Below are 16,908 nucleotides of genomic sequence, written 5' to 3'. Positions count from 1 at the left end.
CGTACAGGTTAACAAAAAAATTGAAGAAGGTAACACAGTGGAAGCAATCCGAATAATTACAAGTGACGACACTGTAGCCCCCAAAGATGAGACCACAGCCCAAGCACTAAGAGACAAGCATCCAACCAGGGACACCATAACCATCAACAACAACCCTGAGGAAGACCCCATCACTGAACAATTAATTTTGCCTCAAGGACATGGTAAATCCAGTACTCGGTGCATCTGCATCACTTCTTCTCACCGAGTTAACAACTTTCGTCAACAACTGCCTGGCTGGGCGAATCCCAGAAAAAATTAAACCTTTCTTTTTCGGAGCCTCACTGTGTGCATTGAAGAAGAAGGATGGGGAAATCAGACCCATTGCTGTTGGAAACACTCTTCGCCGTCTCGTTGCCAAAGCAGCAGTAAGAAACATTCGCCTAGAAGCTGCCAGTTTACTCCAGCCACACCAACTGGGCTTTGGGGTCCCTCAAGGCAGTGAAGCTGCAGCTCATGCGGCAAGGGCCTACATCAGGGACCTATCAGAAGACAAGGCTGTAGTCAAACTTGATTTTAGAAATGCCTTTAATATGGTAAAGAGAGATGCTGTCTTGCCAGCTGTTTGGGATCGCTTCTTAAGTCTTTATCTCTTCATCTCAGCTGGCTACAGCAAACCCTCAATTCTTTTGTTTGGAGAACATGAAATTCAATTTTCAGAAGGTGTTCAGCAGGGTGACCCACTAGCTCCGCTTCTCTTCTGCTTGGCAGTAAGAGAACTAACTTCCAGCCTACGCAGCGAGCTCAACATCTGGTACATGGATGATGACACTCTGGCAGGTACTGAAGAGTCCCTGGTAGGGGACCTACAACTGATGAAAACACAGGGAGAAGACTTGGGACTCATCCTCAATCCCTCCAAGTGTGAAATCATCACAGCGAACCAGGAAATAATCAATGCTGTGCGAAGAATCCTCCCAGAAGTCTCTACTACTACTCCGTCCAACAGTACCCTCCTGGGAGCACCGCTGGGTCACCAGGCTATTGACACAGTCCTCAAGGACAAATTGAATGACCTGATGAGAATGGAGGAGAGAATAAGCAATCTTGATGCCCATGATGCTCTGTATCTCCTCACAAGGTGCCTTACTATTCCAAGACTCACTTCCTGAGGTGTGCACCCTCTTTTGACAACCCAACACTCGACGAATATGACGCACACCTGAGGTCAACCCTTAAGAAGGCACTGAACCTGTCACTAGAGGATCAGCAATGGGGTCAGGCAACCCTCCCAGTGCGACTGTGAGGTATAGGGGTGCGCAAAGCAACGCATGTTGCTTTACCTGCTTTTCTGTCTTCGTGTTTGGCTTCCAGTGCATTAGTCAAGAAGATTGTTCCCGAACGCTTGAGAGACGTGGTAGGAGCTCAAGACCCCAGGTTTACTGAAGCAGCGATTCGGTGGGACACCCTTACAGATTCCTCTAGTAGACCAGCTCCTCCCAAAGAACACAAACAGTCCCACTGGGACAAACCAATCATGGAAAAAATCGCCAACACAATGCTCTCCAATGCCTCAGGAAAGGACAAAGCTCGTCTCCTGGCAGTGAAGGCACCACACTCAGGAGATTTCCTGTTAGCTGTTCCCAATTCCTTCTTGGGCACTCGACTAGACCCACAGGCCATTTGGATTGGTGTTGCTCTTCGCCTAGCCACCCCCATCCTCACCGAACATAGGTGTATTTGCGGCAGGGCGACAGCTGATCAATTTGGACTTCATGGTCTCGTGTGTCACACAGCAGAAGGGAAGTATGCCAGGCATGAGGAGGTCAATGACATCATAAAGAGAAGCCTCGTCACAGCCCATTGCCCAGCTCAACGGGAACCCCAAGTGCAGAGGTCTGACGGAAGTCAAAAGCGTCCTGATGGAGCCACTATGCTACCTTGGAAGGATGGAAAGCAGATTGCCTGGGACTATACATGTGCCACCACATTGGCAGACACCTACTTGCCATACTCCGTAGTGGAAGGGGGTGGAGCTGCCAGCCACAGGGAGACCCAGAAGATCCGCAAATATGAAGACCTTCCCCCTTGCTATAACTTCATCCCAATAGGGTCGGAGACCCTTGGAGCATGGGGCAAGTGTGCTCTAAAGTTCCTAATAGAGCTGGGTGAAAAGCTCATCATAGAAACCAAGGACCACAGGGCGACCAGCTTCCTCTTTCAGAGACTCAGTGTTGCAATCCAGAGAGGAAATGCCCGCAGCATTCTGGGCAAGCGGCCCACCGCCGGGGAGCTGGACGAAGTATTCGAGATGTAGCTCTGAGTTACCTATGTTGTTTTACTTTCTATCGTATTTTTGTGAATGTTTTGTCAATGTATTTTGTCTTTAAATAAAATATACATAAAATATAGGGGGTGGTAGGAGAAAATTCTCAAACAGCTTCAGGGAGAACCTTGAGTTTTCCCTGAAGCAAGTTTATTCTTATATAAATATATATATATATATATATATATATATATATATATATATATATATATATATATATATATATATATATATATATATATATATATATATATATATATATATATATATATATATATATATATATATACTGAATATTTTGTTTAAGTAAGAGGTTGTCTAACTGGTCACTCATCCATTTACTAGCCACACTTCGCGACCATTAACCTGACCCAATGAAGAAAATGCCACGGAAAAGACTTAAGAAAGACCAGGAAAGTAGAGCTGATAATAAAGTTATCAAATTATTTATAAAGATATATTGACAATCTCCGTTAACCAGGTAGTTAGGCGAAGTGTAATATTCACTTAACTACAGAATACATAATAATTAATTATTTTAATTTTTGGGGGGTTATTTTAGATAATCTACACATATGCTGCTATGTGTGGTAATTTATGTAAGTGTATTTATGTGTACCTGTACCTGAGTAAATTAATATTTTTGAAATAAGCAGCGCGGGCGGTTAGCGCCATTTTACCCTGGTATACACACTACAACCTCAGACTTCTAGATCCATCTATATCCTGGGAACAACTCAAAGTTTGCTTCCACAGGGATAATCCCATCATTTTTGGTGTCGAAAAAATATATATATATACCAGTTATAGTATGTAATACATTGCAGTTAGTATTGGTGTGGCGCGCGTGCGCACAGCATGAGAGACAGTGTGTGTGAGGGACCAGGACGGGCCACCCAGCCTCTCTCTCTCTCTCTTCTCTCCTCTCTCTCTCTCTCTTACTACTGTAAGACAAGTACCAGCCTCCATCACACACTACAACATGACTCTGAACCCGCAGTACCAGCAGATAGGGGAGACCTTCGTCAAGCAGTACTATGCTATCTTTGACGGCGAGAGGGAGGGCAGGGAAAAGCTGGTCAACTTTTATCACGTGAGTTAACTACTGGAAGTTATTATTAAAAGGTCTTGTTTGTACAGGTCATTTACACTGACATTTACCTCCTGTTACTCCAGGACTGTCGTAATTCTCAAATATAATGTCTTAGTGTTGCTAGCACTGGGGAGTAGCCACCACGGGTTTTTACTGATTTTATTGAAATAATCAAAAAAGTTGTATATATTCTATAAGATCTGCAGAACTGTATGTAATTTAATGTTTTTTAATCAATTATTAGAAAATAGCAGTGTAAGAGTGGCCACTGGAGTCAGTTTAGTGGTGAGGATATTATGGTGTAAGTGGTGTTACCATCATAGTGGAACTCACACCAAACTTGTATTTAGAACTTTTGAAGGCGTTTCAGTCCCACCAGAATTATTGCCAAGTTACAACTTGGTTTAGGAGCAGAGAAGACCAGCTAAAAATATCGATAAATGGTTCACCCATTACAAGACACTAAGGATAAATTTCTAGGTCTCCACTTTGTAATCTTTAATTTCAGACCCACATCCAGCATATAACTTAGTTTCCAAAACAGTAGGTATCCTTTCCAAGATACAATACTATATACCCCAAAGAGCGCTCCTTACTTTATATCACTCTCTGATTTATTTATTTATTTATTTATTTATTTATAATTTGAGCACACATACAGAGGTACAAAAAAATACAGATAAGAGCACCTATGGTATTTGTGCTTGTGGATCTACCATGGCCAAGGGTCTAGGTTCGATTCCCAGCCAGGGTAGAAACATAGGGCGTGTTTCTTTACACCTGTTGTCATATTCACATATCAGTGAATGGGTACCTGGGTGTTAGTCGACTGGTGCCCATGGGTCGCATCCTGGGACACTCACATAATTTGCCTGAAATGCTCTGCATAACGAGCGGCTTTCTATATAGTAGTATGTCATTGATGTCATCTAGGCCTGTATAAATTGTACATGTATTTGTAGTAAATAAAGATATTATTAATAATGAATCGTTCAAAGAAGGTTCCTCGATGCTAGTGCGGGGCTCTTGATCTTGGTAATTGGATCTGTGCTCCAGTTCCTTGAATTAAGCCTGAATACCTTCCACATCCCCCACAGGTGCTGTATAATCCTACAGGTTTACCCAGTTAAGGGAGGTTCCTTGATGCTGGTGAGGTTCTCTTGATTTAGGGAATTGGGTCTGTGCTCCGGTTCCCTGAATTGAGTCTGAATACCTTCCATCCCATCCCCATATGCGCTGTACAATCCTATCCGTTTAGCGCTCCCTATGATTATAATAATAATAATATGGGTTTAGCACTTCCCCCTTGATTATAATAATTAAACCGTTAATAACCCAACAAAAAGTGGCAGTGTGGATGATCAACTCCAGTATCAAACAATACCCCACCACTCTTCAGAAGTTTGAACTTACTTAATATACAAAATATACACACTTATAAATGTGCCTACTATATTTGCAGAACATTAAACTCCAATATCAAATCTCCACTAAGAGTTCTAAACAGCTTCATCAGAACACACAGGCATAAAACGAGGCACAAAATACTTCTTGACATTCCTCGTGTCTGTCTCACACCATGCAAAAATGCAGTGCACATAAAGGTCCCCAAGATCTGGAACTCTGTCTGAAGCAGGAAGAGGTCCCCTGCCCACAAATCTTTTTAGGCCTGTACTCAAAAATCATCTCGTGTCTCAGTAACAACTATACCCACTCTATGCCAAACTAACCAGATTTAAAGCAACTCCCGCAAATGTTTTATCCCTTAACTATTAACCCTTAAACAGTCCAAACAGATCGACGTTCAAATTCGTAGTGCTACAAAAGTAGATCTACTTTTTTTTTATATATTTTCAAATATAACAAAAAAAGAATGTAGATAAAAGTTTTTTTTACACGTTTTCAAATGTAAAACAAAAAAGAAGATCTACATTTTTTTACATACTTTCAGATGTTGAAAAAACGTATATATACGTTTGGACCATTTAAGGGTTAAGCCATTATTACAGACTTAAAAATGTATGTTTGTATCATAAATTGTTCTACCTCGTATTAATAATAGAGTAAAATATTGAATACATGTATTGTATTCTACCTCTCTTCACCTGTCTAGACTTAAGAAATCTGTAAGTACTATATTAAGCTAAGTCTGCCCGAAATGCCTCGGCATGATAGTGGCTTTCATTGTACCAATGAAATTATGAAATGTGAACACACATTGTAACCTTAGCAAAGAAATACAATTTTATTTTATTTTATATCATTGTAGTTTCCTAATTGGAGTTGTATATTGTTCCAGCTATTAAGTAAGTTTATTCAAGTACAGGTATGCATATACAGCCTCTCCTCACTTAACGACAGAGATCCGTTCCTAAGACCACGTTGGCAAATGAATTCGTTGCTAAGTGAGGAGCATACTACAATGGTAGTGGGTTTGTATCGGCCATCTTTGAGATTGTTTTAATGTCATCTTTGCACTATTTATAACATTTCTGGTATATTCTTAAATGCTTGTACAGTAATGTACTGTATATTGTAATAAACAGAATAGAGGAAATCTGCTCTAATATACATAATTTAGGTGTGATTACTGGTCAGAGAGCCTGTCGTAAGTCCGAGGTATCGGTGAACGAGTACATCGCTAAGTGAGGAGAGGCTGTATACAATCACATACATTATCATACATAGCAGCATATGTGTAGATTGCCTAGGGTAGCCCCTCAGAAAAAGGTCAGTGACTTATTGTTTACCCAAATGGAAGAAAGTCACAGTTTGACTGTTGGGTTATTTTAGGTTGTACATATGTGAATAATGCCCTATATTTCTGTAATATACCCTGAAAGCCAATTTAAATATTTTGTATTGTACGTATTTGTGGATTATCTTCAATAAACCAGTTTCACTTCTACTAATGTTTACTTTTAAGCTTCCAGCAGAAAATGGTGGGTTACAAGTGGAATTACTATTGTGAGCTCTGTTGGTTTGGCAAAATTGATGTTTCAGCAAGGCCTGTTAATTAAGGGTGCCAAAAAATTGATGTTGTAACTGTACTATACTGTGCTGCAGCTTAAAATTTTATATTAATACAGTACTGTATATCACTTTACTACTTATTCTAATTTATATACAAAATTTTAATAAGAATACAGCTCAGTATATATTGTTTTGATATGTGGTTTGAATATTTTCAGGCGGAGCTCTCGTTAATGTCATTTGAAGGAGTTCAAGTTCAAGGAGCTGTGCAGATTTTGGAGAAAATAAAGGTATAGTATTTTTTTCCCCCTTGAACCTTTACTGAAGAACGACATTATTGCTTGCCATAATATAAATATAAATATAAATAGTTTGGAAGTTAGGAGGAGAGTGCGGGATTACCAAAACTGTTGTCCAGAGGGCTGAGGAAGGGTTGTTGAGGTGGTTCGGACATGTAGAGAGAATGGAGCGAAACAGAATGACTTCAAGAGTGTATCAATCTGTAGTGGAAGGAAGGCGGGGTAGGGGTCGGCCTAGGAAAGGTTGGAGGGAGGGGGTAAAGGTGGTTTTGTGTGTGAGGGGCTTGGACTTCCAGCAGGCATGCGTGAGCGTGTTTGATAGGAGTGAATGGAGACAAATGGTTTTTAATACTTGACGTGCTGTTGGAGTGTGAGCAAAGTAACATTTATGAAGGGGTTCAGGGAAACCGGCAGGCTGGACTTGAGTCCTGGAGATGGGAAGTACAGTGCCTGCACTCTGAAGGAGGGGTGTTAATGTTGCAGTTTAAAAACTGTAGTGTAAAGCACCCTTCTGGCAAGACAGTGATGGAGTGAATGATGGTGAAAGTTTTTCTTTTTCGGGCCACCCTGCCCTGGTGGGAATCGGCCAGTGTGATAATATAATAATATAATAGACTGATTAACTTCTGACAGATGTGGTAAGAAATTTTAATAAACCTTTTTAATATATGGTATGAGGGTACCCCTCTTATCATAACTAGCTGTTACTAATGTCAGTTACTTGTAAATGTTCATTTTGTGTCTGTCATCATTGATGTCTGGTGTGCTTATAATGCAGTTGCTTGCACAACATGACTATGAAGCAGCAGCAGCAAAAAATGATGCAGTAATTAAAATGTTCAGCTGAACCTACAGTTAATTCCTCTATAGCACCTGCTTGATAACTCAATTTTAATATAAAGCTATTCACATTTCTTTTAAATATTACATGGTTTTGGCTGAACATCACACTGTAAAATTTTTAAAGCTACTTACTGACTGGCTCAACATAGTATAATGACTTTATTAAGCAGCCATTAAAGAACTATTACATCTGTCTGTTTTGCTTGTTCTATTACAACTACAACTACAGCTACAGATAATACTGCTGCTATTATTTCTACAACTATCACTACTATTAGATGTACAGGTGCAATGCAGACATGTACTCTAGTGGTCGGCAAACTTTTTTGGGTATTACCCCAAAATAAATTTGTGTACAGTGAAATTACTTGCTCAGCTAAAGATTATATGTTTGAAAAATATAACTTTCATAATTTGGCTTCCTTATTAAATAGTAGATTTTTGTGCAATTTCATTTGTTTCAACCTCGAAATTTTCATTTTTACCCCATTTGGGGTAATTTACCCCAGTTCCCTGGCCTCTGCTGTAGTGGACCTATAAACCTCTATAGATGATTCACAGCCTTCAAATGATAAAATATAAACACAACTTGCTGCTCATTTGTCACAACCATATCCAAACACCAGTATCAACAAGCAAGAGAGCAAGGAATTTAGGGTAAGATAAAATTCTTCAGTGTCACTATTATAAACTAGAAAAATTGTTTAGCAAAATGTATGAAAGGCCTAGGCTAATGTAACAAAGGACTCGGTCATCTGCTTGATGTAGGTACTTGATAATCTAACTTGTACATGTATATCAACATGCAAGAGGAACAAAATTGATAAGATTGTGTAAAAAAAAATTTGTTAAAAAAGAAATTCCTGATAAGATTGTGTATGAAATTTATAATAGTCACTGGTGATGTTTAAGCCTTTCCAATTTTCTGTGGAAGGGATAGATGGTGTACCATGTCAGAGACCAGCTCCCTTCCCTCCCAGACCTTACTTGAAGTTCCTCTACTAATGTAGTACAAGAGTGGGAGTGGTTGGCTGGGAGTAAGACCTGCATACCATGGGCTAGTAAGCCTACTGCACTAGTCACCTTTTTATGTTTTTGTGGAAAAGCCCTGGCTTGGCAATATTGTACAGTATTATAAGTGGGAATAGCTGAGAGTAGTAGTTGCCAAACATAGCTTAGTAAGGTTACTGTAGTTTTCATCTGTTATTAGGTTGAAACTTTTGTTTCTTGCATGGAGCAAACTGTACTGCTCCCCTGGCCTCCATGTAATAACTCACTGCATCTTTTCCTTCGTATTTGTGAGGCTAAACTTAAGAGGAGAACAAATTTTTTCTTTTTTAACATGAAACAAAATAGCATCTAATACAGTACTTTAATTTTCAAGTATTATACTGCCCTTCAAAAACTATGGTACATTTATATAATAGATACCCTGTATATGAAAGTAAAGATCTTGCATAAAGCTGACTGGTTGACTTGTACTGTATATTATACTGGGCTATACTGACACATGGTACCCTGCTGGAAAGTAAAATACCGAACCCATTTGTTATGTTCACAGTAGTTGTGAGTATAGTTTTTATAATAAGGCTGAAAAATTTACTTGTAAATTTTTCTTTCAGAATTTGTCGTTTACAAAAATTGCTCGTGCTATCACCACAGTTGACTGCCAGCCCACCTTTGATGGGGGAGTCTTGGTTAACATTTTAGGCCAGCTTAAGGTGAGTAATTTTTTGCTTTGCTGCTTCACTGTGTAGAGGGCTGCATTAGTCATTTGTTTTATTGCTGATCATGTATGTTTTAATGTTTTATTGGAGGAGTAATGAAGTAATAATATTACTGTACACTACTTGTACACAAATAACCCGCACATAAAAGAGAGAAGCTTACGACGACGTTTCGGTCCGACTTGGACCATTGACAAAGTCACACTAACAGAGGTGGAGCAGGACGGCTATATATAGGCAGGAAGAGGTGGAGGTAGTAGTAGTAGTAGTACCACATGAAATGTTAATTTTAATACACACAAACTGAAAAAGGCATGCACAAGACATTGTATATAATAGGAGGGGAGAGAGTGTGTTAGTGTTTAGAAGGGGAATCCGACAGGATGTCCTTTTCTGGGGTTACTTCCCTTCTTCTTTTAATGACACAGCTTCAGAGTCACTGGACTTCTTTCGCACAAGATATCTGTCCATAGTGGCCTGTACCTCTCGTTCCTTTATGACTTGCCTAAAGTGTTTCACAACATTGTCAGTGTAATAATCACCAGCACGGCTTGCAATAGCTGTGTGAGGGTGATTTTCATCCATGAAGGTTTGCACTTCAAGCCACTTTGCACAGATTTCCTTAATCTTTGAAGTAGGCAACTTCTTCAATTTCTCTCTCCCCTCCTCCGAAGCAATTTCCTCAGGTGTGGCCTCTTGCTGTTGAAGTTGATCTAGCAGCTCATCAGTGGTTAGTTCTTCATTGTCCTCCTCCACCAACTCTTCCACATCCTCCCCACTAACCTCCAACCCCAAGGACTTTCCCAATGCCACAATGGATTCCTCAACTGGCACAGGATTCTCAGGGTTAGCCTCAAACCCTTCAAAATCCCTTTTGTCTACACATTCTGGCCACAGTTTCTTCCAAGCAGAGTTCAAGGTCCTCTTTGTCACTTCCTCCCAAGCCTTATGCACAACACCTGGGCATCCCCACCGTAGACGTTTCGCCATCCAGCCAGCCACTGGATGGCGAAACGTCCACAACAAAGACAACCAGACGCCGCACATGTCTTAATTTCATCAGTAGTTGTAGTAGAAGAAGAAGAGGTAGTAGTAGTGGTAGTGGTGTCTACTCTATTTCTTGCTCCTCCTGTCCTCTTCAATACTTTGGAGAAACTGGTCGATCTCTTTCTGACAGACTTAGGGAGCACAAAAATAGTGTTAGGCTTGCCGACACTAACAATGCTCTTTTCTGTCACGTCAGAGATCATAGCCATCCTATTGACTGGTCTTCTGCCAAAACTGTCTTCCCTACTTCCAACTCGAACAGTCGCCGTTTAGTTGAATCCTCTCTTATACACAACTTTCCTTGTATGAACCTTAGCCCTGGCTTCGTCTCTGTAGATGCCTTCCTCTCCCACTACATTGTAAAATGCTCCAAACTTCAGAACACCCGTGAGTTAACCTGAATCCTCATTTTTTCTTCTTCTTCTTCTTCTTCTTTTTCTTTTTCTTCTTCCTCTTCCCCTTTCCTCTCTCCTTTTCTCCTCTGGGTTGTCTTTCTCTCTCCTGTCTCGTGTTTCTGTTCCTTCTTTATTTTATTTCACCACTTCCCCTTTCACGCACCTCGGTGCGCTTGCTCTCCCTCTGTGGGTTTCTAGCTCTCTTGCAGTGCTCCCCTTCCTTTGTATTTGACTGGCTCGTCTTCCTTATTTCCCACTTCTACCACTACCACTACTACTACCTCTTCTTCTTCTACTACAACTACTGATGAAATTAAGACACATGTGTGGCGTCTGGTTGTCTTTGTTGTGGACGTTTCGCCATCCAGTGGCTGGCTGGATGGCGAAACGTCTACGGTGGGGATGCCCGGGTGTTGTGCATGTGTCATTTCATCCTGTCGGTATTATATACAATTCTTGTACTACTACTACTACTACCTCCACCTCTTCCTGCCTATATATAGCCGTCCTGCTCCACCTCTGTTAGTGTGACTTTGTCAATGGTCCAAGTCGGACCGTAAGCTTCTCTCTTTTATGTGCGGGTTATTTGTGTATCGTTCCAGTCACGGTATTGTGCCTTTTTGTTATTTACACTACTTGTATTTGTGTATTTATTTAAGATGATAAATATTTGGAAAATGCAAAGATTTGTATGTAAATTTTGTTTCATACTCATACTTTGCAATAATTACAACAGTTTTAAATTAAGCTTGCGGTACTTATGTTTAGACAGTTTTTCAAATTTTTTAATAGAAGAGGAAATGAAAGTCTTAAGTGATGTGTACATGTCTTTATTTCCAGTCTCTAACGAATGTAAAGTACTGTACTGTATAGTCACACCACCTTACTTGCTGGAGATACATTTCTGAGGTACCCACAATAATTGGAAATCCAAAAAGTACTCCTGAAAACCCAAAACTTTCACTTAGCCTAAAAAAAATTAACTCATTATACATGTAATGTGGTAAAGATATTTCAGTGGTCATGATGGTGATTCATGTGAAGCTTGAGAAATAGACAAAGGTGATGGAGAAAGAATCTGTGGAAACATTGCTTGTACTACTGCCTACACAATAAAACACAACTCCATTGCATAGATTCCTCTCAAAAAAAGTTGGTCACTTGGATTTAGCTACTACTTGATACATAAAATAGTTAGCAGGCATGTGCCAATGAATAACAGGTAGAGGAAAGGTTATGTAAGCATTTTGTTGATTGTTGATACCAAGGCACCACAGCAGCACTTTACACTTTACATTTTTTACATTTGTAATTGTGATGCAAAGAACTGATGTGTGAAAAGCTACTGCTGAGTACACATGCAAGTTAATGATTAGCACCACATTATTGAATGTCACTATTGTTACATAATGTTTCTGTATGAGGCTATGATAGCCATAGTGGCTGCTGGCTGACTGCCTCCCTAGAGAAAAAAAGCTATATTTTCCTCCTTTTGCACAATCAAAATATTGTAAATGCTGCTAGTGAAGGTACTGAAAAGCAAGATTTGAATTACAGGTAGTACGGGACAGGCAGCAGATGAAAGTGTGAAAATGTTGCCATTTGCCATTGCTAATAAACCCTTATGAACTTAGTAAACTGGTATAAACAGAGTATGGGGAAGTGATCATGGAGTACATTGTAAGTTTTTAATGAGCACCATTGTTTAATATTGTACATTATTAAGCTGTGTAACCTTGTCGAAGCTGGAATTGCATTTAATCTCATAGGTGGTGCAAACAATGGGTGATGCATCAAAATTTTCAGTAAGCAGGTCTGTAGTGGAATGTGACCTACAGATGGCCTTGTGGTACCCTTAAGAATAACTGGACAGCCTTTACATACAAATAACACAAATATTAATTATAGTTTATTGGATATATTCAGTAACACTATATTCAGTATACTGCTGTATAAACCATGCATTCCATGTGACACTAAGTGCAGTATGTGAAAATGTCATTTCAGTTGAGACAAGGGTACTATCATGGAGTGAATCTGGCCCTATTCTGATGTGTTGATTTTTGGGACCACACTAACACCTGTGGTCCACTGGAAAACAAAATGAGCAAAAAACAAAGGTTTCAAATAGAGGTTTGAGTGTACAGTACATTATTCATCAGTATATTGGTCTTCATGTTAGGAAATTAATGGTGTGAAAATATTGATAAGTAGGGCTCTAATTTCTCAAATGGTCATTGTCAGACCATCTTAGGAAGTCTGAACTTGACTGAATATTGGAGTGAGCCAATGACACCAGTGTAATTTTTTTTATCTTTTGTAAATTCAATGCAGTGTGTTTTGACTTTGACCCTAGTCCTTCTGGCCATCACTGTCATGTATAGGTGATACACAAATATGTTATAGTACAGTATCTATAAATTTCTGCCTAATATTGAAAACCTTTTTTCCTACCCAAACATGGCAATATTTTATCCAAAAGCCATATTGATTATATAGTCCAAGGCAGCAAAAACCAAACTACTAAGGGTATTTTCTGTGAAGATTTAAATTGTCTAGAATTTGGTGTAATGTGTTTATCCAAATGGGAAAAATACCCTGTATAAGGCCAGGTATGGTTTTCCATAGTTAGAAAATTTGAGTTCTACTTTAGTTAATGCTAAAGTTAATTTTGGCAAGGAAGTACATTTGAGTAGGAGAAACTAGTGCCTTTGAAGCAGAATAAAAGGAAAATCAAACTTATTAATTTTAAAGTATTTTAGGTTCATTTTTTTATAGCAGTGTTTATGGGTTATAAAATTATTTTAGGAAAATTGTGGATTTGGTATTAAATTGGCAGTGTGATAGCCAAATTTAATTTCTTCTAACCATATAGCGGTGAGAATACACGTATGATTGCAACATCACATACTTCATATTTTCAGGAGAACGACACTACTTTCCAACTTTTTATTTTTAACTTTCTTCTAATTTTTGCAATCTTTGTAATCCTGGCTGATGGCTGAACTGTCCACCAGATGGATGATGATCCTCCACATGGATTCAATCAAACATTTATGCTCAAGCCACTGGGTGACAGTTTCTTCGTTCAGCACGACATGTTTCGCTTGGCACTCCACCATATTGCCGTATGAGTGGAGTCCTCTGGGGTCAAGCTTAAAAGAGGGCCTCTTGTTATCAAGCCTCTACTTAATCACCTTACTGTAAGGTACTCGAGAATACTCTTGGGTGCTGTTCCTTGTTTGCTTCATGTGTGCCTTAACTTTTTCTTCCCTCTTATTATTTTGCAAGTTTACAGCTTACCAGTTTTGGCATTACTTAAACATCCAGCAAATACATTATTTTAGTAGTTTACTTAGTGCCAGATTTCAGTGTAGGTAAGGGAAATAAGATTGTCAGATAGTGAATGGCTTTATACATCTTGGTTTTCAGTTATGCCCATTCTTCATTTATTCAGATTTTCTGCAATAAATATATTCACCACTCACTATGAGCTAAGGATGAATATTTTAAGGTAACTAACGTGTTTATTGTATATGCATTTTTTAGGTCCAGCTCCATTTCTCAATGATAGTGTGAACATGTTATCAGGTGTTTATATGCATTTGAAAGCGAAAAAAAGGCTATGACTCGCTTTGCAGCAGTAGTCTGCAACCTAACCTGCTGTATAAGTGGGGGCCCTCCTGTACAGTGATTTATGTGGGGATAAGGCAAAAAGTAATTGATACTTCATATTTAAAACCAGTCCAAATTGCCCTAATTTTTCAGAGACTTTCTTCATTATGCATTCCCCAGTTTGCTGATTGAATGGAATAGGTAATGATGGGATTGTATCATTAGGAAAACTGGACACAAGATAGTGAGAGAAGCTTTGGACCTTTCATCTGGCCTTCATTGCTGGATAACATCATGGGAAAGTACTACCACCATTAGTACTGTATATCATACTTAGCAGTATCGAAACCATTTAAATAGTGTTGAAGTATAGGAAAAAGTACTGTCACAAAAGCATATTAATTTTTTTAACACTGGCCATCTCCCATCAAGTTAGGAGAAGAAACAATTTCACCATCATTCACTCATCACTTTTTTCAGAGGTATGCCGATACTGAAGTTCAGGTGCCCTCCAAACTGCAGATATTCTCAACTCTCCTTCAAAAATGCAGGCACTATACTACTTCCTTCCTCCAGGACTCGTATCCGGCTAACTGGTTTCCTTGAATCTCTTCAAAATGTTATCGTGCTCACACTCCAACAGCTCATGAGGTCCTAAAAACCATTTACCTCCATTCCTATCCATCACACTCACGCACACCTGCTTGATGTCCAAGCCCCTCGAACACAAAACCTTTACCCATTCCCTCCAACCAACGTTTCCTAGGGTGACCCGCACCCTGCCTGCCCTCCACTACAGATTTATACTCCCTCCAAGTCATCCTATTTTGCTCCAACTTCTCTAAATGTCTAAACCACCTCAACAGCTCCTCAGGCCTCTGGGCAATACTATTAGTAAGCCCACACCTTCTAATCTCCGAGCTACGAATTATCTGCATAGTATTTACCCCACACGTTGCCCTCAGACGTAACATCTCCACTGCCTCCAACCACCTCCTCGCTTCAGTATTCACAATCAGTGTTTCACACCCAAATAAGAGTGTTGGTACTATACTCTCACACAGTCCTCTTTTTGCCTTCATGGATAACGTTCTTTGTCTCCAAAGATGTCTCGGTGCACCATCCACCTTTTTTCCCCTTGTCAGCTCTGTGGTACACTTTATCTTTCATAGATCCATCCACCAACAAATCCACTCCTAAATAGTTGAACTCATTCACTTCCTCTGTGCTCCCTTCCAATCTGATATCCAGTCTTTCATTACCTAAATCATGTGTTACATTCATCACCTTGCTCTTTCCTATGTTCACTTTGACTTTTCTTTTACATACCCTTCCAAATTTAGCCACCAACCTTTACCAGTTCTCTTTAGAATCTCCAAAAAGCACAGTGTCATTGGCAAAAAGTAACTGTGACATCTCCTGCTTTGTATTAGTTATTGTCACTTGCATAATGCATATTATGTCACATTTTAATTGTCACTATCTTAGCTCCTGTGCATACGGTACCTGTGCTAAATGTTCATAACCCACTCACAATATCCATCTTCCCCCTCTCTTCTCATTTTCCTTTATATCTGTACATTGATATTGGCAGTTTGGAGGGATATGTTGTGTATCTTTATACGTATATGCTTCTAAACTGTTGTATTCTGAGCACCTCTGCAAAAGCAGTGATAATGTGTGAGTGTGGTGAAAGTGTTGAATGATGATGAAAGTATTTTCTTTTTGGGGATTTTCTTTCTTTTTTGGGTCACCCTGCCTCGGTGGGAGACGACCGACTTGTTGAAAAAAAAAAAAGAAAAAAAAAATTGTATCTTGTGCTGTTTATTCAGCATAACCATACCAATGCGGCCCATTCCTCAGTTATGTACTACATCATTCCATGGCATTCATATTCCATACCCTAATTATCCTAACATTGCTGTATGTGCCTTGGATAGTCTTTGTTCTAACTTGGTTGTTTATGCTGACTACTGAAACACCTGTATATCCAGAGTTGGAGCATCTGGGTTTTATGCATCAGCTTAACTACAGTGCCACCTGTTTTGTATAACCTAACCAGGTATTTTATTGCACTATCTACTTCCAATTCTGATTCTTTAAATATGGCAGTTCCGTTCTTGTAGCATAGCTAGAGAAGCTAATTAAGATTCAATATTTCTTTGCTTTTTTGTTTTACATGAAGGATTTTCTTTCTCCATTTAAGTTACTGTTAACCCTTCCGGGGTTTTTGACGTACTAGCACGGCTTACGCACCAGGGTTTTTGACGTACTAGTACGCCTAAATTCTAGCGCCCTCAAATCTAGTGAGAGAAAGCTGGTAGGCCTACATATGAAAGAATGGGTCTGTGGTCAGTGTGCAAAGTATAAAAAAAATCCTGCAGCACACAGTGCGTAATGAGAAAAAAAAAAAATTTTGACCGTGGTTTTGGATTAAAACAGTGACTTTGCACTGTATTTTCGTATGGTATTTATTGTTGTATTCTAGTTTTTCTGGTCTCATTTTATAGCATGGAAGACATATTACAGAAATTGAGATGATTTTGACTGGTTTTACAATAAAAAGTACCTTGAAATTGAACTCAAATTAGCAGAAATGTTCGATTTTTAC

At 39.3% G+C, this 16,908-nt stretch overlaps 1 protein-coding gene across 3 annotated transcripts in view; it reads left to right on the top strand.

Moving 5' to 3' along the window:
- Positions 1 to 3,149: 3,149 nt before the first annotated feature.
- LOC128696729 (probable nuclear transport factor 2) overlaps positions 3,150 to 16,908 on the top strand; it is a 29,345-nt gene continuing 15,586 nt past the window's right edge. Inside the window, exons 1-4 of one of the 3 annotated variants that reach the window (XR_011393197.1) lie at positions 3,150 to 3,398; positions 6,590 to 6,661; positions 9,136 to 9,234; positions 13,700 to 13,885. Coding sequence is in view for 1 of the 3 variants with exons in the window: in XM_070094427.1 (XP_069950528.1) it covers positions 3,288 to 3,398; positions 6,590 to 6,661; positions 9,136 to 9,234 (282 nt within the window). In the remaining 2 variants the exon portion in view is untranslated. Of the gene's footprint in view, positions 3,399 to 6,589; positions 6,662 to 9,135; positions 9,235 to 13,699; positions 13,891 to 16,908 lie in introns of all 3 variants that reach the window. The other 2 variants (XR_011393196.1, XM_070094427.1) reach the window with 2 other exon arrangements.

Source organism: Cherax quadricarinatus, chromosome 46, assembly GCF_038502225.1.
Source record: "Cherax quadricarinatus isolate ZL_2023a chromosome 46, ASM3850222v1, whole genome shotgun sequence".
Lineage (NCBI taxonomy): Eukaryota > Metazoa > Arthropoda > Malacostraca > Decapoda > Parastacidae > Cherax > Cherax quadricarinatus.
This window is presented reverse-complemented; position numbering and strand designations above follow the sequence as displayed.